Source organism: Leptosomus discolor, chromosome 24 (genome assembly GCF_034619465.1).
Source record: "Leptosomus discolor isolate bLepDis1 chromosome 24, bLepDis1.hap2, whole genome shotgun sequence".
Classification (NCBI taxonomy): Eukaryota; Metazoa; Chordata; class Aves; order Leptosomiformes; family Leptosomidae; genus Leptosomus; species Leptosomus discolor.
In genome coordinates, this window is record NC_141414.1 from 6,435,464 (window position 1) to 6,459,464 (window position 24,001).

At 48.5% G+C, this 24,001-nt stretch overlaps 1 protein-coding gene across 5 annotated transcripts; it reads right to left on the bottom strand.

Annotated features, from left to right (window-relative positions):
- Window positions 1-2,334: 2,334 nt before the first annotated feature.
- Window positions 2,335-23,723, bottom strand: MED26 (mediator complex subunit 26). 5 transcript variants are annotated; one of them, XM_086477365.1, is made up of 3 exons: window positions 23,635-23,723; window positions 6,443-6,517; window positions 2,335-5,092 (listed from the first exon to the last, which is right to left on the bottom strand). In XM_086477365.1, the coding sequence occupies exons 1-3, from the start codon at window positions 23,707-23,709 to the stop codon at window positions 3,398-3,400; spliced, it is 1,845 nt and encodes a 614-aa protein (XP_086333491.1). In that variant the 5' UTR covers window positions 23,710-23,723; the 3' UTR covers window positions 2,335-3,397. The 5 variants fall into 5 exon arrangements, 4 of the variants coding, with proteins under 4 accessions (XP_086333491.1, XP_086333494.1, XP_086333493.1 ...); XM_086477368.1 differs by lacking the exon at window positions 23,635-23,723 and adding an exon at window positions 16,625-16,655; XM_086477367.1 differs by lacking the exon at window positions 23,635-23,723 and adding an exon at window positions 16,414-16,503.
- Window positions 23,724-24,001: the final 278 nt, after the last annotated feature.

Here is a 24,001-nt window from a genome sequence, read left to right on the forward strand (position 1 = left end):
CTTCCGCCGCGGTCGTTCCCCTCCCTCCGCCGGCGGGAAGGCGCTGCCGCCCGGCACTCACCGTTCCTCCGGGCCCGCAGGGCTCCGCGCCCCCACGGGCACCCCCCCCCCCCCAGCCGAGCCCCGGCGGCTGCAGGAGCCGCTCGGCGGGACCGGAGCTCCCGGCTACGGGACACGTTAAGGCCCAGCGCCCGGGCCGGGCCGCCCGCAGCTCTGCCCCACACCGGGGCCGCCTTCGCCTGGGCCGGAGGGTTAAACCGAGCCGGGAGGAAACGCACAAACGCCCCGTTCGGGGCTGCTGGTAGAGCACGATCGTGCGCCCCAGGGGCTGGCGGGCCCGAGGCCGCCTCGGGAAAGCCCAAGGGCAAAGCCCAGGAGCAAAGGGCGCGCACGCAAAGGCGACGAGACGATTGTTCCTGACCTTTAAAACTTAACGTCAGGAACAGGGGCCGCGGGCTGGGCTAAAAGATGGGCGAGTACCTGTGGAGCAGGAGGGCTCTAGAGCCCCTTTCATCCGTGTGCTCTGTCAAAAGGCGTTTCTACATCATTAACGCACCTATAAAAACAGGCACTTTAGGCAATGGCGAGTCCCAAAAGATTTGCAGATGAGCCACTCCCTGTCATCCACCGACAAGAAGGAGAGGGCAGTACAGTCAGTCCAGATTTTAGGATTAGAAGAATAAATTTTTTTAAGGCCGGCAGGAGAAACCAGTAGCAGAGAAACTGAGTTCATGCAAAAATGAGAGTACACAGCAGATAACGCACACGGTAAACTTCATTTGAACTTGTTTACAAAATCGACAAAAAAAAAAATCACCTTGTAAACTTATTCACATTTGTTGGAGCTCACAGCACTGTTACACGAGCATGCCGAAATAGATTGTCAAGCCTCATCTCGCCCTGGACGACATCCAGGCCAGTCGACCCTTACAGCAGAAACAAACTGGGTGCGGAACAAGATTTAAAGCTCGCGTTGTGAGTGAACGTCTCTAGCGATTTCGTCCCGCTAGGGAGAGGGCTGGCTCTAGCACCCGGCGCTCCCCCAAGCACAGCCAGCAGCGGCACCGTCACTTTGCCACCGGGAGCTGGATGTAACGCGAAAGCAGTGCTGAACCCGGGGCATCACCTCACCGAGGGTGGTCCACAAGGGCCGTCGATTGCATCACAAATGTAAGCGGTGGAGAAAAGGATGGGGTTTATCACGTGTAACGTAACACTCTGTCATTTCCTGAATCTGCCCTATAGTCAAAGGCCTCGGAAGAGCACGGACCCCGTTCCTGAACAAGGCCACTCAGGGAAAGAGGGGGAAGGGGCAGGAGGAGAGAAGATGCACAGTATTTTTTACATAAACAAAACCCAAGCATTTTCCAAAATGACCAGTTTTTTAGCCCTCTACCATCAAATCCACCCTTCTGAACTGCGAAAGAGCAGCTTTCCCCAACGCTAAACCACCCTGCTTGACCTCCTCAGCTGCAGAAGGACAAAATGGAAGTAAACTGAAAATATACTTGGAAACATTTTTTGGTAACCGCTTTTTCTGGTTTCACTCTCAGATTTCAGACATGGAAGCAAACAGACATCAGTTTTCTGAGACACCCACACATTTCAATACCAGTCAGACCACAGAAGCAGTAGGTTTGAACAAGAACGACTTCGAAAGAACCCAAACCTTATCAGTTGTATTCCAGGGAATGAACCAACTTAATGCAGGCCTGGCAGGAGCACCCTTTTAAAACCACGGAAGAGCTTGACTCCGCTCTCCAGGGCAGGAGAGCTCTTGCCAAGGCTCTTCTCCGTAGAAGCGAGATCCAGCACAAATGGGTTAACAGAGTCAACATCACTAAACCTAGAAATATTTTTGGTATCGTGTCCCCTTCCTTTTTCCCCTGGACAGAAGCCCAGCACTGGGGACTGCAGAAAACAACTAGTCCCAAATGTTAAAGCAATTAAGAGTTAATCAAAATTCTTTGCTTTCTACACCGAACCAGGCTGCTTTAGAAAGCAGTTTAACAATTAGCAATAACATCTTACAAAGCTACTGAGAGAAAAGCTGAACTGTGATCTTTTTAGACTTTGAGGTACATTAAGAGCAATGGGGTTATCAGTCTGCAGACCCTGGATGCAACCAGAGTTAAAAAAAAAAATAATCCAACCTGTGCGACTGACCACCACCAACACGCTTGGAAGACATCTCGTACACCCCTAAGAGCGTCGGGTGGGATTCGGCTTCGCCGCACTGCTCCGACGGATTCTCAGGGTCGATGATCACCCAGCTGGTCTGAACTGAGCAAACTTGAAAATAAAGGAGTTAAGTAGAAAGAATTCACAAACTGGTTTGTGCAAATTTTTTTTATTTCCACATTTATATCACAATGTGTCCACTTAAAGGACCAAATAGCAAAGTTGCTCCCTTCTGCATCCCAAGAACACAGAAGTCTAGTTACTGTACATTCACTAAGGCTCTTTGTTTTTGCAAATTGCGTTTATGATGGATATCCATAAGGCAAACAATATCTAAAGGAATGGTAACAAGTATATTTCCAGCATACAAACAGGCTTCCTTTTTCCCTCTCACAGTACAGTTACAAACTTGTAGCACCCTCATGACATTTAGATTCTAGAAAAGGTGATTTTTCTTTTTTTTTTTTTCCTTTTTTCTTTTTTTTGTTCTTTTTTTTTTTTCCTAGAAGTTTGCAGGAAGGGAAAAAAGGAGGAAAAATATTTGGCTGGTGGTGGAGGGATCAAAAATATCGTCAAACATCTAGTTTTTGCAGCATTTCTCAGAGACTGGATTTAAACTGAAACCAGACTAAAATATGTGGATGCCTATGGAATGTTGAGCTGAAGCCGGTCTCCCAGCCTGCAGTGCAACACCTGCTGTTTAAAACCCAATCTCCGTACCCCATGACTTAAAGAAAACGCAATCATGTTCAGAGATGTGATGCAAATAAAACTACAGTTTTTGCACATTGTCTCTCGAATATCTCACTGCCAAATAAAAACCCAAATCAAGTCAAATAAATAGATGTATATTTTGTTAAGGTAACTTCCACAATTTTCTCTGTACCTGCCTGTAATAAGATTCCGGCATTCACAAAGTGCTGGAAATCATCTTCACTTCTTGGGGACTAACACTTTTTTTTATAGCTGGCTCGCTAGAGAGTTTTGAACTCAATTTCTCAACCTTCGTATGCCTTCCTTTGCAATTGTTAGTAAACTGGTAGCAGCATTTCACAAAAGGAAAATTTAAAGGAGAGAGCTGTGAAGCCCCAGCTCCCTCACACCCTCTGCTCGTTGGGCCTGTTTGTCCAGGACAGGAAGCTTTCTCCATCTGGAAGTGGCATAGCGTCTGCTGTCTGCTAACTGCAGATGTAAAAGCATTTTTAGAAAACTGTACTCAGTCTAGGCAGACGTAAGGCAGGATGTTCAATCTACCATCATCCCCGTGTGGATCTAAAGATATGCACTGTGTCCAATCATACCAGTTACCCTGTGTGTCATAACAACCGTTCACGCCTGGCCAGTGATGTTCACGTATTCTGTCGAGATCATCACTTGTGACCTCTCTTGTGACCCCAGGCAAGTCTGTAGGTTTGCTGTTAGGAGCTAGAACATGAGTCTTTCTAGCCTCTTTTCTAGTGCTTTCCTCCTGCTTTAAATACTCAGACATGAAGTAGTGAGCTCCTGGAGTCTGTACTCCTGATGACGACAGCAAGCTACTCTGTCTGTTTAAATACGACTGAATGATTTCGTTTCTGGATAATTCTTTCCAGTTCGTTTGTTCAAAAGGGCTTTGCAGGTTGGGTTTTTGCTCCTGCTTTTCCATTTCTGTCCTGTGCTGTTCCGTAAGTGCAGGGATTTCTACCTGCAAAGGATCTTTCTGTGTTAAAGGTTTTATCTGTCCTGTCATGTGATCAAAAGTGAGTTTTCTCTCTTTTAACCTCACAGGTTTCACACCTCCTTCCGTCACGTGCCCATCCAAGTTGACTGTATAGTCTCTGGATCGGTACCTTTTCTTCTTTTTACTATCAGAACCCGAAGCAGCATCGTCACTGTCCATTTTTGACGCGTCCTGCGAAAAGCCCATGTGTGGCGTCAGCGATTCCGCAGGGTAGGAGCTGCTTTTGCAGCTGGGAGACGTGTGCTGCTGAAGCGTCCCTGCTGTGTGCCTGTGCTCGCTTTCCGGAGGTACCTGCTGCTCCTGCCAGTGCTGAGGGACCTCAGTTACCGACGGCTGAGAGAACTCCAGTCTTTTCGCTGGCATTGGAGGTGTCGACGGTTGCATCAAGGATGGTGGCGGTGATGGCACCTGTGCAGTGTCTAAGAACTGAGACCTTTGAGATGGACTGGGCATCGAATCCTTTGGTGAGTACGTGGTATGCTGCCGAGCAAAAGCATCGTGCCTGACGCTTCTCGGGCTGAACGAGGAACAGCGAGGACTCTTCGGCTGGTGCGGCCCTGGGGTTTCTTCCGATTTATCATGCTGCTGAAGCACCGCAGTCTTTAATAACGAGGAAGTGCTTGAAGGTTTTACAAGTCCTGGAGAACTGGTGTGAGGTTTTACAGCATTTACTGGGATCTTGTTGTGTTTATCATTTTCACTGAGTTCTGTCCTGCTGCTTTCGGGCCCTGCATGTAGATTTACATCTACAGGACTGGGAAAATTTTCAGGACTCCCTCCAATGCCATTTGTTGGAGGGGGCGAAGAGTTTTGCAATACTTCATGACTAAGTTTGGGGATTTTGGGGGGAAGAGGGCCCTTATGCCCATCCCTGTGTTCACCTTTCTTTTTCCGATTTCCCAGTTTCTCTGGTTTTGGAGAATTTAGTTTCTGTATATCGTTCCTGCTTTTCAATTCGCTGATTGGCTTTGATCCAGCCACAGCAGGAAGTTGCGCTTCTGGTTTGCAGTTGTGAGCACCACCGTTGGCTGATCCGGGTGGATTCGGCAACCCTCTTGGCACTGGTTCATTCTGGGTCACAGGTTCTATCAACTTTTGCCAATTCCGCAACAATTTCTTGGCACGTTTGGCAAGTTCCTCATTGGATGTCTTCTTCCTCACTTCATTGATAAGTTTCCCAAGTCTCGTTTCCTACAAAGAAAGAAAAGCTCTTTTACAAACAGGTATCTTTCTAAACAACACTCTTCAGGTGCGTTTCTGCCTTGTAATACCTAGTTAAAAACCATGGAAGGTTTAAGTGTTGAATTAATCTTTTCTGGAAAGGATTAGTCCAGTTGGTCCAGTGCTCTGCCACGCAACACGAAACCTACTGTAGGTTTCAAGTCACCCTGTCTTTGTTCGCTGGCTAAAGCACCGGAGCCACTGGCTGTGAAAAGCATCGGGAAGGAATTCTTTAATCAGCAAGAACCTTGAGAATAAAGGTGCCAGTTCAGATTTGAGGGGAAACGCAGCACCCGAGGCAGAAGGTGCGTGTTTATCACAGCGAACGCGTTAAGATCTGCAGAAAGAGGCAAGCGAAAAAAATTCCAGACCCTTCGCCTGTCACAGCAACACGTTGACAATGAAATTCTCCGTTTCACAAACCTGACTAGCCAGGGTGCGACTTCCATCCTACCTTCTTCATCTCTCCTCTCCCTTCACTCCCCAGTATCTTGGAAGGGTATGAAAGACCGATTTAAACAAGCATTCCTAGGGTGTCCCAAAGTGGTTTCATAAGCGGAAGGAAGTGAAGGGTTTGATTGTTCCCAAAGCACGTTTGAAAACAAAGAATTGTTCCACAAGTCAGATTACTTAAGAAAGGCACTTCAAAGGAAAACATAGAGCAGATCGTGACAGAAATATGCAACATGTTGTGATACATACGTTGAAATACAGCCAGAGTTATAACGAAGCAAGAGTTGAAAGCAAGTAACACCAATCATTTCAACACAAAGGTTGAAAAAACCATTATAATTTAGCCATAAGCACTTCTTCGGGCTCTGTTTCTAAGAGTGGCCAGTGAGGCTGCTGCTACCCCACCTGATACTTCAGCTTTTAACACACCTCAGCTCACCAACGAGATCAGGCACTGACACCTGCTCAGCTGAATTTAAGATTAATTCTATAGACACAGAGGAACTATATCCCTATCTCGGATTCTTTGGTGCTTGGTCACCAGACATGTAAAAAAGGTGACCAGTACTTCAGCAAGCACAGCGACGTTGCTGAATGCAACAGAATTAATCAGTAGCAAGTAATGATTAATTTAGTGCCCTACACAACAGGAACTGTGCTGCACTGAATACTGATCTGAATCCAGAAAGAATCACTGTGTACGCGCTGAGATGTCAGAAGCAGCACGAGAGGGACAAAAGAATATCTTAATTGTGAATCCTTTGCAATCCATCTATTGTTTCAAGAAAAGCTCTTATGGAAATCAGATAGGCAGAGAAAGTCCTTTTATACACACAAAACCCAAGTAACGTTCAGAGGGTGACATACCTCAAGCGCCTCTTTGGTAATGGGGTATTTCTCCAGGCTGGAGATGACTTCCAGCACTGCCACCATGTTATGGATCTGCAACAAGGAAGACAAAGTTGTTTCATGCACAGGTCTGAGTTATCAAATGTAATTTAAGACCTTCCACTTTATAATTGCTGGAAGCATTAATCACAAAATTGCTATCACACTGTTTGGCTTCAGGGAGCTGATCGTTCAAAGAACAGGGACAAGGACACTTCGCTGACCTAGTTGGAAACTGCAGGAGCTCCAACACACACGCTTCTGTAAAACTAAAGGGAACACCAGCATTAACCCAGCGTGACTCACCAGCAACGCTCCGAGACCCCCAGCCAAGGTCCCACTAACCGTCCTGCAGCCCAACTGGAAACCTAAGTGCCGCGCGGACCAAGAGCAGCAACGAGTCCAATCGGTGCCCAGCGCTCATCCCTTCAGGCCCTGCTTTAGATCGACACAAGTCACCGTTCGACAATTTTGTTCAAAATACTGATGCTTCCCCGTAGCTGCACACCAGGGGTCTGAAAACGCCCAGGTACAAACTCCTCCGAGGCGAGGGGCCGAGCGGAGGCGAAGGCCGTGCCCAGTGCGTATCCTCAGCCCAGAGCCAGGCCTGGCCTCCGGCCACGGCTCCTCCAGGGCTGCCCCAGCAGCTCCGCAGCACGCTGGGATTGTATCTCCTGACAGGCAAGACAGTGAGGAGCAACGGCGGGAATTCACACTGCGTGAACAAAGCGTGTACCCGACCTTCTGGTGGGCTTCACTGCAGCCTCTCGGCACGCGCCAGCAAGCTCCCCACAACAGCACCCGTCGCGATCTGTAGACGTTAAGCACCAGCGTGATTTTAATAACTCCTGTGGGAAGGCCCAGACTGCACCAAGCGCTGTACTTCCATTACCTGATGTTAAGAGCACCAAAACCTGGAATTTCTAATTCACCTTGGCAGATAGATTCAAAAAATAAGCAAAGGAAAACTTGAATCACAGTCTCATTTATTGCTTAATTGCATCTGTGACTCAACTGGACATGAATTGCATCCGAGAAAAATCTTGCAGCAAGAACCTCTGCAGGGATCCCGCATTATCCTGAAGTCTCACCAGGAGCATAACCAGGCAAGCCCTGCCTTCCCAGCCACACCCCCACTGCAAGAGTCTTCATTTTAAAAAGGCTGCAAGCTTGTAAGAATTCGCTTTTCCAAGTCAATTCTACCCTTCTCTAAAGATACAACAGGAAAATCAGGAGCTGAAGTCTCTGCTTTCCAGAAAACCTCACGCACAGACCGTGTTTTTTCCATCGCAGCAGGATCGCTTCATGTTGGAGCACCTGGATAAAGCTGTCGGCCGTGACACACTCGGCCTGATTTTTAGATTTACTTTTAGCAGACTTACATTTAGAGTCTACACAGGCTTTGAACGATTCTAACTCTTACAGGTTGGAAAACCAACTTCAGACCAAAGATGAACTAATTTGTCATGGTCTCTTCTTCACTGAACTGCAACGCCTCTGCGGGTATTTAAGGCCCCACCATCCGGTCAGGTCTGGAAAAACGGCTCAAGCTTTCAAGCGGCACCAGCACGTATGCAGACATATTTTAGTTCTCCCTATTTCACTTTGTTGCACTGACTTTCTTCCATGTTCTGATCCCTGCATTGCCCTCAGTGCCTAGGAAGGATGATTTAGCACCACAGTTTAAGTAACACCCATCACCAGGGTTGGTTGGTTGGGGTTTTTTTCAGTTTCTAGAACCAGGGCACTTAGAACAGCTAATGCTGAATTCTGGGAGTTTCCAGACAAACAGTTTTAGACTTGCAAAACACGATACTCTCCTTCCTAACACATATTTTAGACTATTGAATTACCAAGGTGCAAAAAGGCTCTGTGTATTGCACACACCAGTAATTGGTACAATTATTTTCGCAGTTACTGGTAATCCCCAAATATTCATTATCTAAATGACAACCTGATGGCAAAAAAGGATCCTCAGTCTAGCAAAAGGTCAAGATGGGGAAAGCGATATGCTGATGTATGTACACGCCAACCCAAAGATGAAATGGGTCAGGGAATTTCCAGGAACAGCTTTGCCTTTGGTCAAATACCCCCGTACACACGTATGGATGCCCCCGAATGCTCAATCCCCTACCGGGGCCCAGGCCTGCACCAAGCCTGACGGGCTGTTACTGCATTCCCTCCGTTGAGGGACACATGGTGCCAATTAAGACAGCAAAAGCAGCCTTACACCGCCGAGGCTGTGCTGATCGCTCGGCTTCTGGTAAAACACAAAACACCCATTTCGGATTCTTCACACATTTGTAACCAATTGAAAACACGCTGCCGCGCCGAAGCGATCGCTGCGAGGAGCACGAAGGCTCACGCTCGAGATCAACTGCAAGAAGCTCCTCTCATTTTTTCCTTCTTTTTGACCTGCAGGGAAGCACGGTTCTTAAGAAAAAGAAAACGTTCAGGCAGGTTCAACAACTTCTCCACCCGTCTCTACCCCAGTAGTTTTGTGTCATTTTCTTGGAATGCTTCACCCAAACTGCCACAAAGAGAAGCTTACAATAAAAGTCATATTCACCTATTTAAAAATAACAGAGACTATGACATTTCTTGTGGTGCGGTTAAACACTACGCTGAAAACAAGAGGACCTCCCCAAAACACCTCAAGTGTCATCTCCTCAATGCAAAGACAGCTATTTTGGGAACAGCAGCCCACTGGTATTGCACACCCGTACCTCTACCTCAAACCATGTCACTGGCTTAATAAAATTAGCATATTGTCACATAACTGACATGAGACTGAAGTTACAAAGCCTACCAGGACACGATCCTACTTTGAGCAGAAGTGATAATTTATTAACCCAAGCAGCTATTAAAAACGCTCACTGGCTACAGAGCAGACAGGCAAAGGAACAGAAAGCCGAGTGGGACAGGGGAGCTCGGCTACTTTGCTCTCTTCAGACACTGGTTAAGAGCACGATTGCCTAAGTCGGCGTCTCAGGAACTTGCACATCCTTTTACTTTCTATTTGCCCTCGTCTACTGACACTGCAACCCGCTCCTACCACCCCAAAACAAGGACTTCCACAAAGCAGCGCCAGGACCTCGCATTTAGGAGCTTGCAGAAAACATCTAAGAATAATTTATACGGCAGTTCAAGTTATCCCATGCTGCTCCCCTGTCGTGGAGATTGACTGGCTCACAGACTAATTCACTCGAAAGTTTACTGGAGAACATCTGCTTTGAGGCATCGACGATAATCCTTTCCAGCCAACCCTAATGACAGTCACAGAAAACAAATCTTATTTATTCCATGCAAGTCTCTTTAAGTCCTTCAGCCATACTCTGGAGCTTACTACTGGTATCTGAGACCTTTTCCAAGTTAAGCACTAAATGTTTTTACTACAGCCTCAGACAAAAGCACGGGTTTCTGAACTCTCTGGAAAAGATCAAGCAGCTTAATTTCCTTTTTTTAACTGCCATCCTAATCCTATTTAGCTTTTATAAATCAAGAACAATTCAGTAACTAACTTCAGGGTAAGTGCTACACAGCAGTTTAAAAGGATAAAAAGTGGGATTGGGAAGTTTAACGTACGGCTGTCCCCCGCCACCTCGACTCCACTGCCTCCGTCCCCGGTCGATTTGAAAACAGCAGCGAACTCGGCATCCGCGCGTGAGCCGGTGTCACCGCTTCCAGGTGCTGGGGGTGCGGACGGGCTGGGACCGCCAACCTGCGGGGGACGCGCTTTACGTGGGACCAGCGCACCCCGATGTCGCGCCTTCGTTCTCTTCCTTCAGCCCCAGACCAGCCCAGACCCCACACAGCGTAGGCGCCAGTCTAACACCTTCCCTGCCTCCTCAGGACTGCCTCGACACACGGCACAACCCGCATCTCGCTCCACTGCTGCCCAAGAAACAAACGTTACAGAAACATTCAATTTCAGTCGTTTGAATAAAGCAATTTTGGGTTTTTTTTATGTTTCACAGGCACATTTCTGAAGCCACTTGCATGCATGACTAGGCCATGACAGATGACGGATCAGATCCAGGTTAGCAAGGATGATGTTGCGGAGACACTTGGTTACACAGGCCTGGAGTGGGAGAAGTTGTAGCTCTTTCCTTGTAACAGGAAAACCCGAGAGCTAGGTGCACAATTACTAAAAAAATTGCAGTGAAACTGCTAATACAGATGCCTGTCCTACTGGATTCTGGCTAGAAGGGCTCTCCTGAATCACTTGCACAAAGCTCACATTATCAGCACTAAAGGGCGCCTTTTGACACAGTATCATCATCCATGTGGGTCACATTAGTACCTTTAAAAGCTCCTGAAGGATATTTAAACTTGGCCTAGTACATCTGCAGTCCCTAACCACTGAAAGTTTTCTAAAAGCAAAGTGTAACATGATTACCCTCCCAAAAATCACAGGTTATAATAATCAATAACCTGCCTCCATCGTAGGCCTTCGGAAATTGAGACTACACAGATGTATCCAGAAGACACAGGCTTCGAGAGAAGGAATTTGTCATCATACTTCAACTCACTTCCTCAGAACATGTTACAAACACTCAGTATTTTGCTAGTTTCAAAGAAAGTACTTCTGTAACATCTCCCCGCCTGCAGTATCCAAGCAGTTTCACAAAAGCAAGCAGAGCCACGGGCCCACCGTGGAAAAATAAACAGTTCTTTCCTACAGATACAAATCCAGATCTCTACTGCCAAGCTGGTGCTGTCTGCTGGCAATTAATACAAGAACTGCAGTACGGCCTACACAGTTCACAAGAGCCTTGTACCATTTTTTTCTTGTCTGCCCCTCAGGACAGCAGCATTTTAGTGGGCAGTCACAAAACCCACCATCTATCTACGGGCCACGTACATCCTTAGGTAGCCCAGGGTAACGGCCAAGAAAATCCCGGGTTCCAGGTCACCGTTGCTGAAATCTCCAGGAAGGAAGAACCGATTCAAAAGCAGGTTCAGCAACAGCTCCACGAGCGACAGCATCCGCTCACGTTTGTTGTCTCCAGAACACTGTAGCCGTTACCTGCATCTAAGCACCTGCCCCGGCCCAGGGTCTCTGCTCAGCATCAGATCTTGCTCCCAGCACTGCATTTGTATAAAAGCTACAGCATCGCAAAATAATCTGAAACATGGAATAAGAAGTAAGAAAAGTTGCTATTCGTAGGCAGCTTTATTTGAGGGCAGCAATGGAAATACAGTGGAATAGTGTTTATTTAGGGCTTCGTACAGGACAAATTAGGTCCCAGACACCAGATACACATTGTGAGCAGTAAACGATAATGTCATTTGTTCAAAGATACAGACCAAACACCCCAAGTTAGAATTCAGGTTACAACCTGCTGGTATTTAGTTCAGTTCCCTTGCAACTGATCTATTAACGGTTTCCCCTACCCGCAATGTGACATGATGTTGTCTAAAGATAGGGTACACGAGATACTGTTCACAGAAGGGACATACCAAAACGATGACCATGCACTGCTTTGTTCATAATTACCGAAAACGTTTGAAAGGCAGGTTGCCAAGCGAAGTTCAAATATTCACAGTACACACAAGATATCCTTAAAGGTGGAGGCGAGTTTTCTAATCATATTTAGCACAGCAGATCTTCAAACATGAAGGAATCAACGATTCGGGTTGAAAGTCATCGGCTCAGGGTCTACGGCAGAGAAATTCATTTGGAGTCCACGCTTTGAAAACCTATCGGAAATTTGTGCTGCAAAACAACAGGCAGCAGAGCAGAGGGTGCTGTGGATCACAAAGGCGGGCAGTCACTGTCACAGCAGGGCAGGACAGGCTCAATGGTTATCTACCACGGCATACTGCAAGCAAAATAATTTGAGTCTTGGTTTTGAGTCTTGTTTTTCACTCAACACCAAACTGACAACGAATGGCAGAGGAATCAAATTCAACTTGAATTACACGTTCATCTCACACAGTTCAAGAAGAACCTATACAGAGAGGAGTTCAGAGGAGAGCAGCGATTAAGAGGTTTTGAAAAGACGGTTAATAAGAAACAGTCTAAGCATACTCAGTTCACACAGTATTGAAAAAATAGGGAGCAGACACACAAAGCTTCTAATGAGCCTCCCTATACGTTTTTAATCACAATAAAGAAAATGGTGATCAACTGTTTTCACGCTCACTTGCCTAATATTGCAACAAGACAAACACCGATTACATATTAAGAATAACCAGAGAGCGACCAACGCACTCAAATAAGCTCTCAAACAGTTTCCAGAGCCACTGCAGAGGTTTAAGACCAGATTAGTCAAGTCTGGAAGGAGTTGTTTCGTCTAAGTGATGCTACTTCAGTGAAGGTGATGGACCACGCTCCATGAAGTCCCTTCCAGCCACGCATCCCCGCAATTCACACCTGGGGAACAGACAGCAAGTAGCAGAAAGGCATTGGAACACCCATTCCTATCTAGTCCAGACTAGACGCAAAATAGTAATTCTAAACTCTGTCTTCTCAGAGCCACATGCAGGTAAGTACACGAAGCAGTTTGTATCGTAAAGGACTTACGAAACTCAAGACTTCAGAACTCGCAGCCCCTCCGGCCGTGCTGCCCCCCCCACCGCCCTACCCCAGCCAACGCTCAGCCAGAAGAAACGCCCGAGGCTGCCCCAGCCTTCCAGGCGGCTCATCCCCGCTCAGGCTCTGTAGCCGCTTCGCATCACCATTTCACCACCTCCTGCTTACCCCTCTGCATCCCAACACCTGAGCACGTTTCCAAACCAGCGTGGTCCTGCCAGAACAAAGCGTAATACAACAAGAATAACCACGGAAACTGTTAGGTCTGACCAGCCCTACACGTCTGTTGCCTCCTGGTACAAACACTACCCGTCACACAGCCAGCTACTCATGTGTTCAACGTTCAGCCGAACATCGTAGCATGTCTTACAGAACAAGACTTGTCAAGTGTTGAGCTGCACAACCAAAGAGGACAAAACAACGCAGCACGTCCCCCCCGGGTGCAGCAATCACTACAGATTATTTCAGCACAATAAACAACACCCATAGGACACATCACTGACACACAAGCCCTACAAACCCAATCACTGCACTGGTCCTAAGGACATCCAACCACGACACAGTCTTGTTGTACACATGATAACCATTGCTCCTCCTCTTCCACCTGTACAGAAACTTTAACCAGATGAATCTTGGTAGTTACTATTTATTATAAGCCATGAACTGAAGTCCAAAATTACTGCTTAAAAATTGAGAGCGCCACAAAATGAAGCTGCTGTGCAGTCAAAGTCACAGCAACAACTGCTCCTACTTCAGCGTGAGAGAAACACAGAGTTTGTTGATCATTCAGGCAGAATAATACAGCATATACAGAAAATTCAGCCTTCAAATGCTCCCCTTCTGATCTATCGTGATCTTGGTGCTTTCAATGGCACCGGGAGAGCCACTTATTCAGCCAGAAGTCTGTACTTTGACTGCAGTTCTTCGGGGAAGTGAAAAGCCAACGCTGAGAGCAAACGCACCACAGGCGGGTGCCGGGGGAGCGGGGCACTCCCAGCACGGCAGCTTCCACTTCACCGGGACTCGCTGTTATTATCTACCTGCGCTACGGCAAGAGCAAAGTCAGACACTGAACTAGATTATGAGACCGACCCTTAAAGGCATCGCCCGCACGGAATCGTTCCGCAATCACCTGCTCAATCTTCGTGCACTCCAGAGCAGCAGTGGAGACTCAAAATTACGCAACCCGCACTTAAGGACCTGACGAGAACGGCTTCAAAGGGTCAAGAGCTTTCTGAAGTTCTTAAATATGATGTTACCCATCACGTATCTACCCAGAGCTGTTAACGCAGAGCAGTTTGAATGTAATACAGAAAAGCCCTATCACTGTCACCACAATGTAAGTTTTCCGCTCTTTTCTTAAAAAAAAAAAAAAAATAAAAACACTTGTCACTGTATTTGTGTACTTTTAATGCAGCAGGCCAACTCCTTTCAAAATGCCGGGGAAGCTTCTCAGCTGATTCCTTAAACGATAAAGAGGGCGAAGGCCAGAGCCTGTTCAATACATTGCACTGTGGAGTTTATTAATTCATCGCAGTGAAGCGCCACACGCTTGCAACACCGCTCGTGAGAATTTAGGCATTTTGTTAAAACCTGAGAAAAACAGTCTTACTAATTGGGAAGGTTTTAAATATCAAGTTTGGAGAGAAGTCACTGTATCCTTTCAACAGCGGTTATACTAATACAGAATTTCCATCAGCACATCCCATAGGGAAGTTTTATGGATATGCAAAAATCCAAATCAATTTACTCATCTCCTAGAATTATGGCTCACCAAATTCTAGGCCAAACGCTGCTGCCAGTCACCCATTTCCAAATACCTCCGTTCTCTGAAGACTGCACAGGTCCTCAGGAGAATACAGGCTGTGGGGGAAAGTGGTAACTCCCCTCATAATCAGTCGGGAATGCTCGGCCATTGCATTCAGTGGCACAACCATTAGCAGCTATTTGGAAACAAAGTGAGTTTTCTGCCTTTGGCTGGGAAAACCCCAAGTCTTCCCCCAGCCGACCTAAGCGCGCCACCTTTCATCTCAGGGCGCACGAGCTGGGGGGTTACTTCAGACCAGCTCCCCTCCAGAGCCAATGCCCAGTGTGATCTCGAGAACCCAGCACCCCATCAGCATTTTATTTATACTGAAACACAGAACGCTCAGGAAGCTGCAACCTGGCGCTAGTTCTTTCTATTCTAGTAGCAAAACACTTCATGATTTCCCCTTAAGAAAGCCTCACCGACACTTAAGCCCCTTAGCAGCCTGTCTTAAAACGTCCAGTGAACAGAATACTACGGAGTCCAAACCCAACAGCTCATGTTCTGATAGACTGAAACTCTTACACAGACGACAACAGAGACCGAGTTTTCCCAACGCAGTCAGATTCTCAACTAGGGCGCCTCCCCCATAAGTGCCCAAGCTGCAGGCACCCCATCTTTGCAGGGACATTTGAAACATCACCTCTTGCATCTTCTTCTTTCCCATCTCACTATGCTCAACTCGATTCAAGAGCCAACTGTAGTTTCTCCAAGGATAAACTATAATATTGAGGTATACACTTTTCCGGAACTTTCAGGATGATAACTCATATACAGACATAAAAATCCCGTGCTCCTTCCCAGGCCATTCACTACACGGCACAAGGACCGTTACACACTGACCAGGTGACCCGGCTCCAAGAGCTCCTCTTGAGCGACAGCTCGAGTCACAGAAACTCAGCGCTGGAAGTTCGTTCACTGAAGACAAGTTATGAATGTGCATCAATACCCTGGGGAAAAAAAAAAAAGTGCTCCTCTACCTTCAGAAGTTCTACACTCCTTAAAAAAAAAAAAAAAAAATCCATTTAAACCTGCAGTATAATCATGATACTCTGGCAAGCTGATTCTGCACGAAAACACTATGTGAGAAAGCAGCTCCACAAAAGTGCTGGCTGTCACTCTGAGACAATGCTTCCACCTCTGCACAATCATCTTTACAGCACCAAGTTTCAAAATACACCCAGTTGAGTGTGTTGCTGAATACTACAGACAGACTTGGATGTAGGATTCCTCTCCTCCCCAACTGCTCTGTTAGAAAACCACTTTGTTCAGTAAAACAGAACTAATTACGTTTTACTTCCAGTGATTCCTCAATAGAAATTTCTACCACCAACTGTTTGGACACGCTGAAAATTGTATACTTTGATATTAACAATCACACTGAAGCACGCACCGCTGCCCCACGAAAGCCATGGCCCAGAAAACACTGACATGCTGTGAAGTTTTGCAGGTTGCACCTCAAATTAAAGCAATTTGCTAGCTCTTAAATATTGTTCCAAACACTGAAAGCATGAATTACCAGCAGAAAGAATAATTTAGCTGTTAGAATACTGAATAAATAAACCTACATTTCCACTAAACTGAATGGGACATACTTACCCTTACCTTAAATATTTCTTTAAAGACCAAGTGTAAGCGAGGCCACACCATACCACAGACCGAAGAAAGTTTATTTGAAGTTATCAGCAAGCCCAAAATGCGTGAGACAAGACAGCAGCAAAGTGTTATCAGCCAAAACAGACATCAGGGAGGTGGGGGGGAGTTATTTATAAAAACTATACTGAACTCCAAATCTAACGTATTGGAGTAACTATACCTTAAAAGAAGTGCTTCTTAATTAACATCGGATTTCAGCAGCAGGCAGAATCGATTCTTTCTTTCCCCATCCTGAAACTTTTGTGGTTCCCCAAAAAAAGAAAACTCTACTTGTCAACCACAGCAGCTCCTTGAAGAAACTGGGAAAGGATCTGCTCTCACAGGATACCGGGAGAAAAAGCTTCAGCTGCTCTGAAACTACTTTGATCAGGAGCCAAAAGTGCCAGAATGACAGTGCTGTTGTGTCATACGGCCATGCCAAAACCCTGAAGAGGCAGCAACCCGCACCTTACGCACTCCTAAACTGGGCTCACCCTCAACTTATTGTACAAAACCCTAACAAATGACAAATTGGAGTTTCTATCCTACATCCAGACTTCTGAAACACAGGCTAAGCTGAAGGTTTCCATATTTTCTAAGACACAGATTGAGCCTCTCCCCACTTGGGAGCTTTTGACAGCAAATACTTTCCCTCCCACCCATCCCAGTGTCAGGCTGCAGCGCCCTGACAGCAGGAGCTGATCCAGCTGCGCCCTGTGCCCACCCCATCCCAGCTCCAGCCCATCCAGGACCCTGTGCTCAGCCGCCTTAGCGGGTTAATTGTGTGCAAACGCGGACCGAAACGGCTTAAATCAGGGTCCCGGGTGCACCAGCGGCCGCAGGAACGCAGCTGCCCCAAGTCAGAGCAAGCTGGGAAGCTGCAGCCTCGGGTTCTTTGCTGTCTGGGAAGTTTTAGTGAATCTCTCCTGGAAGGACGTGCATCTTGCACATCAGCTGTCTTTCCCACGCTGTGGTTCGTGGTGACTGTCGGAGATTATTCCTGATGTTTGTTCTACCTACAAAAAGTTGGTTCTTCCATTCAGTAAACAGCTTCGTGGTTACACCAAGAGAACCGTGTTAGATCAGCTACTTCCCTCCCAGCGCTTCCCCCCCCTCCAGCCTCTGAGCAATCAAGTGTTCGTTTCTCGCCCAAGGTCCTTGCTACGGCGTGTGCAGGTGGGTACTGGCTGCAAAGTTTTGTCATTTGGATTTAGAAAGTCCGATGCCCTTTACTGAAACAACCTGACCAACCGAGGGGTGTCTGGCTGGAGGGTGCTGCTCTGCCAACAGCCTGAGCTTGTGCCGCTTGGGGCTGCCACTACGCCACCGTCACCTCTCCTCGGCACACGGACCCCCAGCTGCTCCTGTGTGCCAGAACTGCCACCCCCCTGTGCCCAGGAGGAGCCAGGGCAGGGAAGGAGGCTCAGGAGCAGCCCCCTTCCAGGCAGGGTTCAGCCAGGTGAGTTCCTCAGCTGACCCAGCACAAGGGAGGGAACGGGAATGTGCAGCTGGAGGTGGGAAGGGGACGGGGATCACAGCAGCTCTCCCGCCGGGTGCGGCTCCCTTGGCAGCTTCAGCTGGTGTAAGCACGCCAGTTTAAGCCAAGTCGATTCAATCCTTGAGTCTCTGGAGCACTGGCCACGCAGCCTTCGGTGCAGGGTTTGAGGTGCAAAGCTCACTCCTCCGGAGCATCCTCCTGGATACCCACGAAGAAGCGTCCCAGCAGCTATCCCAGGAACACACGCCGAGCCCTTGCGTTACCCCCTCGCAACAAGCTCGGGAACGATTCCAGACATCCTTGGACCACACACAAGTGACGGTGACAATAAAGTCTCTACAAACAAACCCTGGCTGTAAGGCACCCACTCTCATCTCAAACCCCAGACAGGTATGGTTAACTTTCACAGTAACACCTACCTCTTCCCTACGAGGTGCCGAGCCAGCCTGCTACGGCAGCAGGGAAGCAGAAGGAAGCAAAGGGCACTCCGCTTTTCAACTCCCACACTTATTTAAACACTTTAATACCCAATTCTGTGCCACACCTGTGCCAGTGCTGCTTGTGATGCATCAGAGGTGCTACCTCAAAAACTCCCTGGGGAAAAGATGACAAATATTGTCTTTTCTTTTTTAATCCCCGATCAATTCCCCAGTTCAGTTCACCTCACGATCCTCCAAACAGTTGCACAGGCAGACATAAAATGGGTGTGTGTGGCAAGAATAAGAAGTGGGTGTTAAATTGTCACTGCTGCTGAAACAAACACTCAAATTACAGCTTAAGAGCGAATGACTCCTGCCATCATCACTGCGACCCGGGGAGTTTCAAGGAATTAACACCAGAAAGGCAATCTGGCATTCCCCTTGCTTTGACCCCTCAACCCAAACTCCCAGCTACTTTTGTTTGCTCAGGTTTCGTCTTGGCAGCCTCAAACTTCATAATGGGCTCACTACCGCAAGGGGTACTGTGCAGGTGAAAAGTTTTTAACCTCTTCCCCCCAGAAAACCTCTCCACATTACCACCAAACCCGAACTGGCCAGGACTATCCAGGCAGCTAACCAGACAAGTGCTAACTTGGACTAGGTAAACTCTGTAGCTATGTACGCATCACGGGCACCGTTGGAATACACCTCCACCAAGCCAAAAAAAGCTATTTTGGAAAGAGGTGGCCAGGAAAGCTGCAAAGCAAGGCCGAGAGACTACCTATGCCACCACCCTCAATTCAAGCTTATCCAGCTGTCTACAACGCAGAGCATCAGCACGAGCAGTCACCCTCGTTTAAGGGTAATTAGAATTATGAAGAAACTCAATACAACAGGACTTACTGCAGCAGGCCCAGCTCTTTAGCTGGAACCCAGCACTGACACAGTAACAACACTGCAGACCCTACGCATTCGGAAACGTCCCAACCATCCGCCCGTCCCACCGCACACCTCCAACACAATCCGCTGCCTTGATGCACAAAATGCAACACTGCTGGAAACGAGATGAGCTACAATAAGGAAACAAAAATGGCGAGAGGTACAACAGGTTCCAGTCTTTGCACACTGCAGCTTCCTCAAAACTGATAAGCTTATTAAGGCCTCACAGAAAAGGATAAAGCTAAAGCAAAAGCCATTCCCAGTCTACTTTCGCCCACACGTAACCCTTCCTTGCCTCCAAAGGAATCACCAAGAGCCTCCTGAAGTCAGCCACCGTCCTCCTCCGCTCTCTACATTGATATTATCACAGCAGCATCTTGCACCTTCTCCCTCCCTCTTTAAACTCAATTCTTGAAAGTGTATTATCACCGATGATACAGGCTTTTGTTTCTAGGACTTTGGTAAAACCATCCACACAGAAAACAGCCATGGAAGCATCTTCGACTACGCAACTCGTGCGTTAACTCGAAGATCACCCAGGCCAACGCGCTCCTTAACAGATTACAACACACGGACCACTTTATTATCAATAATTCGGTTCAGGGACCTCTCCTGAAGGTCTGAGCAGCGAGGCCAACTGAGGTGCTGCATGAATAGCTGCTGATTTACATCAGCTCCAGCCCCACAGGGAGCGCGTAATGGGTTGTTACTCAAACCAAAGCCAGGTTTGCATCGCAGAGAGATATCACTAGCAAAGAATTAAATTATTGTTCAATATTCAGAATGAGGAAAAGATTGCCACATATTCAGGATGAGGAACCAGTTAATTGCAAGCACAATTCTAACAGCCAGCTGGAAGCGACAGGCTTTGCCACAGAGCAAAAACGAACAGATCTCATTATTCCTGACACCAGGTAATAAATTCCCTGAAGAGCACAGAGCACAATTTACCAAGGGAAAGGTGTTCTGCTCGGTGGAAGAGGTGGTTTCTCAGCACACCGGGCCTGAAGGGAAAAGCGTTGCTTCCACCAGAACCAAGGAGTATCTCCCCTATCAGACCTCACGCCTCCGCTACAATAAGGTTTCGGACGCACTTCTCCAGTTCCTGCTTCTACACCGTTCCTTCAGGAAAGGGATTTTCCTGCACGAAAGTCCTGTCGCCCGTCGTTGTGGGCGATACCACGGAACTCGCGCTTTCCTCCAACACGAGCCTTGGTACGTCCTCGCTAACGCACAAGCTTTGGAAGGAAACTGATGTTGATACTTGGTGTTTAAGTCATGTAGCAGAAGTAGTTTGCCCATATGTTTTTTTTCAAGGGGAAAAGGCTGAATTAATGAAGACATAATACCAGACATCCCGGGTGGCTTCCCAGATGATGTAATTTTTTAAAAATAGCTTATTTCTTATAGGTCTCCTTTGAAATAGAGGTTACCCGTGTAAATTCTGAACTAAGTGTGTGAAACCATGTTATAAATAAATCCTGCAGCAATTACTAGAGGACGACTCTGGTGCTAAACGCATGTGTACAATTAAAACATCGCTCCTGAGTCAGCACGGCTTTATGGAGCCGTTCAGAGACGAACAATCGGTGCAGAAGATGATTTCTTAAAGCCAGCAGGTTCTGAAAGATTGGGCAAAAGATTACTTTGACCAGTTCAACTCAACACATGTCAGGAAACTTTTTCTTCTTTTTTTTTTTTTTTTTTTCATTTAAGGCAGGACCTCAGAGCTAAGCAAGATCTGTATGTACCACAAAGACTTTCACAGCTACACTGGAACGAATATCCACAACTGAGAAACAGCTTGTATTAGAGAACGTATCGGTGAAGCTTAAATTCACAGCGCTATAAACAGCCATGTCCTCCTCCTCGGCCTCACAAAACTGGACTGGTTTCTGCACGCCTGACAACACCGGTGCAGTTTTCACCCTCTCTGCTCTCCAGAAACACGCACACACCCCCCCCAACAATTATATTGAAAAGCCTGAATGAAATCCAGGCCTCAAAGCTTGACTTTCTTGGTAAACAAGGAAGTCGATCACAATAATGAATACCGCAATCTCGAATACAACCAATTCTTTTAGGAGAAGAGTCAAAAAGCCAGAAGAAAGTGGCCAAAGTTTTCCATGAGTACCCACAAGTGCAGCAGCTCGTAGCTCCGCTGACTTCTTCCTACGGGAAGACATCAGAACAGTTTCTTATACTTTCATGCTGGTGCCCAAGTGCGATTAAATTCAGACTCTGCTTTTAAGCATGTTCCAATTTAAGTTTTTCTCCCCTTCGTGAAAGGGGCACAACAGGTAGATTTTTTGCTTGTTTACCACATATTTTATGTGCTTTGGAAAAAAAAGCCCCAGATCTATGCCTGCACAATGAATCTCAACTACACCACCTCTGCTCTCCTTCGAAGAAAAGGTTAAAATGGAAGAGAGCCCACTGCCTACAGGCTTTTCTAAACAATAGGCTGATTTTTCTGCCACCAATTATCGCCCTGGACAAGTATCAAGTATGTAGAATTATAATTTAACATACATTACTCCTAAGCTTCTGGGGCTACTGACCTGTTGGAAGCCCAGCAGAGCTATTGGCTGATGCTCTAACTTCCCCTTGCAGACAGCTGCCTGGTTATTTCTGGTCCCCCTCCTCACAAGCACGTTACGGTACGGAGAAAGGGAAAAGCGTCCGCCACAGAACCTACTTCCTGGCTGAATTCCGCACAGCTACAACGTTTTAGCAAGTAACACCAGAATTAGGGTAACCATCGTTGCTGACAGTTTTGAAGTTAAAAGAAACCCTAGATCTGTGAGAATTTTATTAAACTAGGTTGACACTCGGTCTAACGTAAAGTGAAAAATTTGCAGCCACAGAAGGAGAACTCCGAGCAAACAAAATTCATGAAGTGCACTAACTGACATTTCAGCCAGATCCACGTTAAAGTACTGCAAACTCAAACAACTTTGACATTTAAAAGCCCACAATTATCATTATAATTCATTACTGTTACTCGAACATGTAACATCGCAGCTCATGACAAATGCGCGTCACAGGGGATTACTAAAGAAGCTACAAGGTCAGGGTCATTTCTCTTCAGTTTTCTTGTCACATGCAGGCCACTCCAGAACATTTCCAAATGGCAATAGCTTCATTACCTACTTTAAGACTTCAACACAAGTCTATTACAACAAGCCCCACTTGTCCAGACAGAAGCAGGGACGAGTTTAATAGACCCAAAATACCCTTTCCCATACCCAGCCTGCTGAAATAACACACACACACGCATGGGTTCAGCCAGACGCAGCTGCAGCTGCCCCCACAAACTGCAGATGGTCAAGACAAACCCACCTTTGCCTCCTGCTGTGGTGACTGTTGATCCAAGAGTCAAAAATCTGACAGATTGCAGGCTCTGCAGTCCTCTCACAGTAATAAACACCTAAGCAGACACCTGCTTTAATGTGCCAAAAAAAAAACCCTTAAAGGGGGTAAGTGATACTTTGGATAACCGTTAAGGCCACTTACAGGTAAAATATACGCCGACCTCTGCGCTCATACTACATCCCAGAAGGAGCAGATAAGCTCATTAGCGCGCTGCAGGGGAGGATAACAGCAAAGACCGAGGCTGCTCGGTGCTGAAGGAGCTCCAGAGCCCCGAAGCCACCGCGGGGGCCCTCCCGGCGTCCCCGGAGCCCGGGGTACGCCACGGCCCCGGCTGGAAGCGTCCGCAGGGGCCGAGGAACAGGTGGGCGCCCCGGAAGGTCCCGGCGAGCCGCGACGGAGCCCGGCCCAGAGCCCCCTGCAGGCCGCGCCCGAGCCGCGGCCTGGCGTCGGGAGGCCGCCGGGCCGCACGCCGCATGGCCGGGCAGCGCCGGCCGGGCCCCGGGGGTGGCCGTGCGGCGGCGGGAGGCGGTGCGGCGGGGGGCGGAGGCGGCCCCCTGAGAGAACGGGAGAGGCCTCCGGTGCCACCGCCGGGGCGGCCCCGCGGTCGCGGCTCGGGGGAGCGGGCGGTGAGGCGCGGCGGGCAGCGGGACCCCGGGCGGGCAAGGCGCTGAGGAGCTCCCCGCTACCGCCCGCAGCGGAGGCTTCCGGTACCCGGGGAGGAGCCCGGCCGCAGCCGCGGTCCCGGCGGGAGGCGAGGCGGCGGCGGCGGCGGCCGCGCGACCCCAGCGTCCCCTCGGACAGCGGCAGGGGCCGGCGCGGCGGGAGCCCCGGGAGGGCGGCCATTGGAGGGGGCGGGGGAGGGGGGGGGAGGGGGGGGGGGGGCCGCGGCGGCAACGGCCCACGGCCGGCATCCCCGCGCTACCGGCGGAGGAGCCGCAGGGCCCGGCGGGCGGTACTCACGTTGCTCTGCGGGTCGATGGCCTCCAGCAGCCGGTCCCTGATCTGCTGCGGGGAGAGGGCCGGAGCCGCTGTCATTGCCTGGGCGAGGCGGGGCGACTGCGGCCGGGGCGGGCGGGCGGCGGGGCCAGGCCGGGCCGTGGCGGCGGCTCCTCACTCGCCGGCGGCGGCCTTCGCGGGGAGCCGGAGTCGCATGTTCGCTCCCCGCAAGGCGGGGGCAGCGGCGCTCGTAGCGGGGCGCGGAGGGGACCACGACGGAGCGACCGGGCCGGGCCCGACCGTTCCGCTCGGGGCCAAACTCAACTGTGGGCAGGAGCCAGCCCCGCGCAGGGCACCCTGGGACACGCCCGACACCGCACAATCGGCGCGT

Bases quoted from the DNA above. Each gene is read 5' to 3' on its own strand.
- MED26 (XM_086477365.1), bottom strand. From the start codon at position 23,709: ATGACAGCGGCTCCGGCCCTCTCCCCGCAGCAGATCAGGGACCGGCTG. The intron at 6,518-23,634 runs GTGAGTACCGCC...TCCTTGTTGCAG, and splicing joins CCATCGACCCGCAGAGCAAC to ATCCATAACATGGTGGCAGT. The intron at 5,093-6,442 runs GTATGTCACCCT...CTTTCTTTGTAG, and splicing joins TTACCAAAGAGGCGCTTGAG to GAAACGAGACTTGGGAAACT.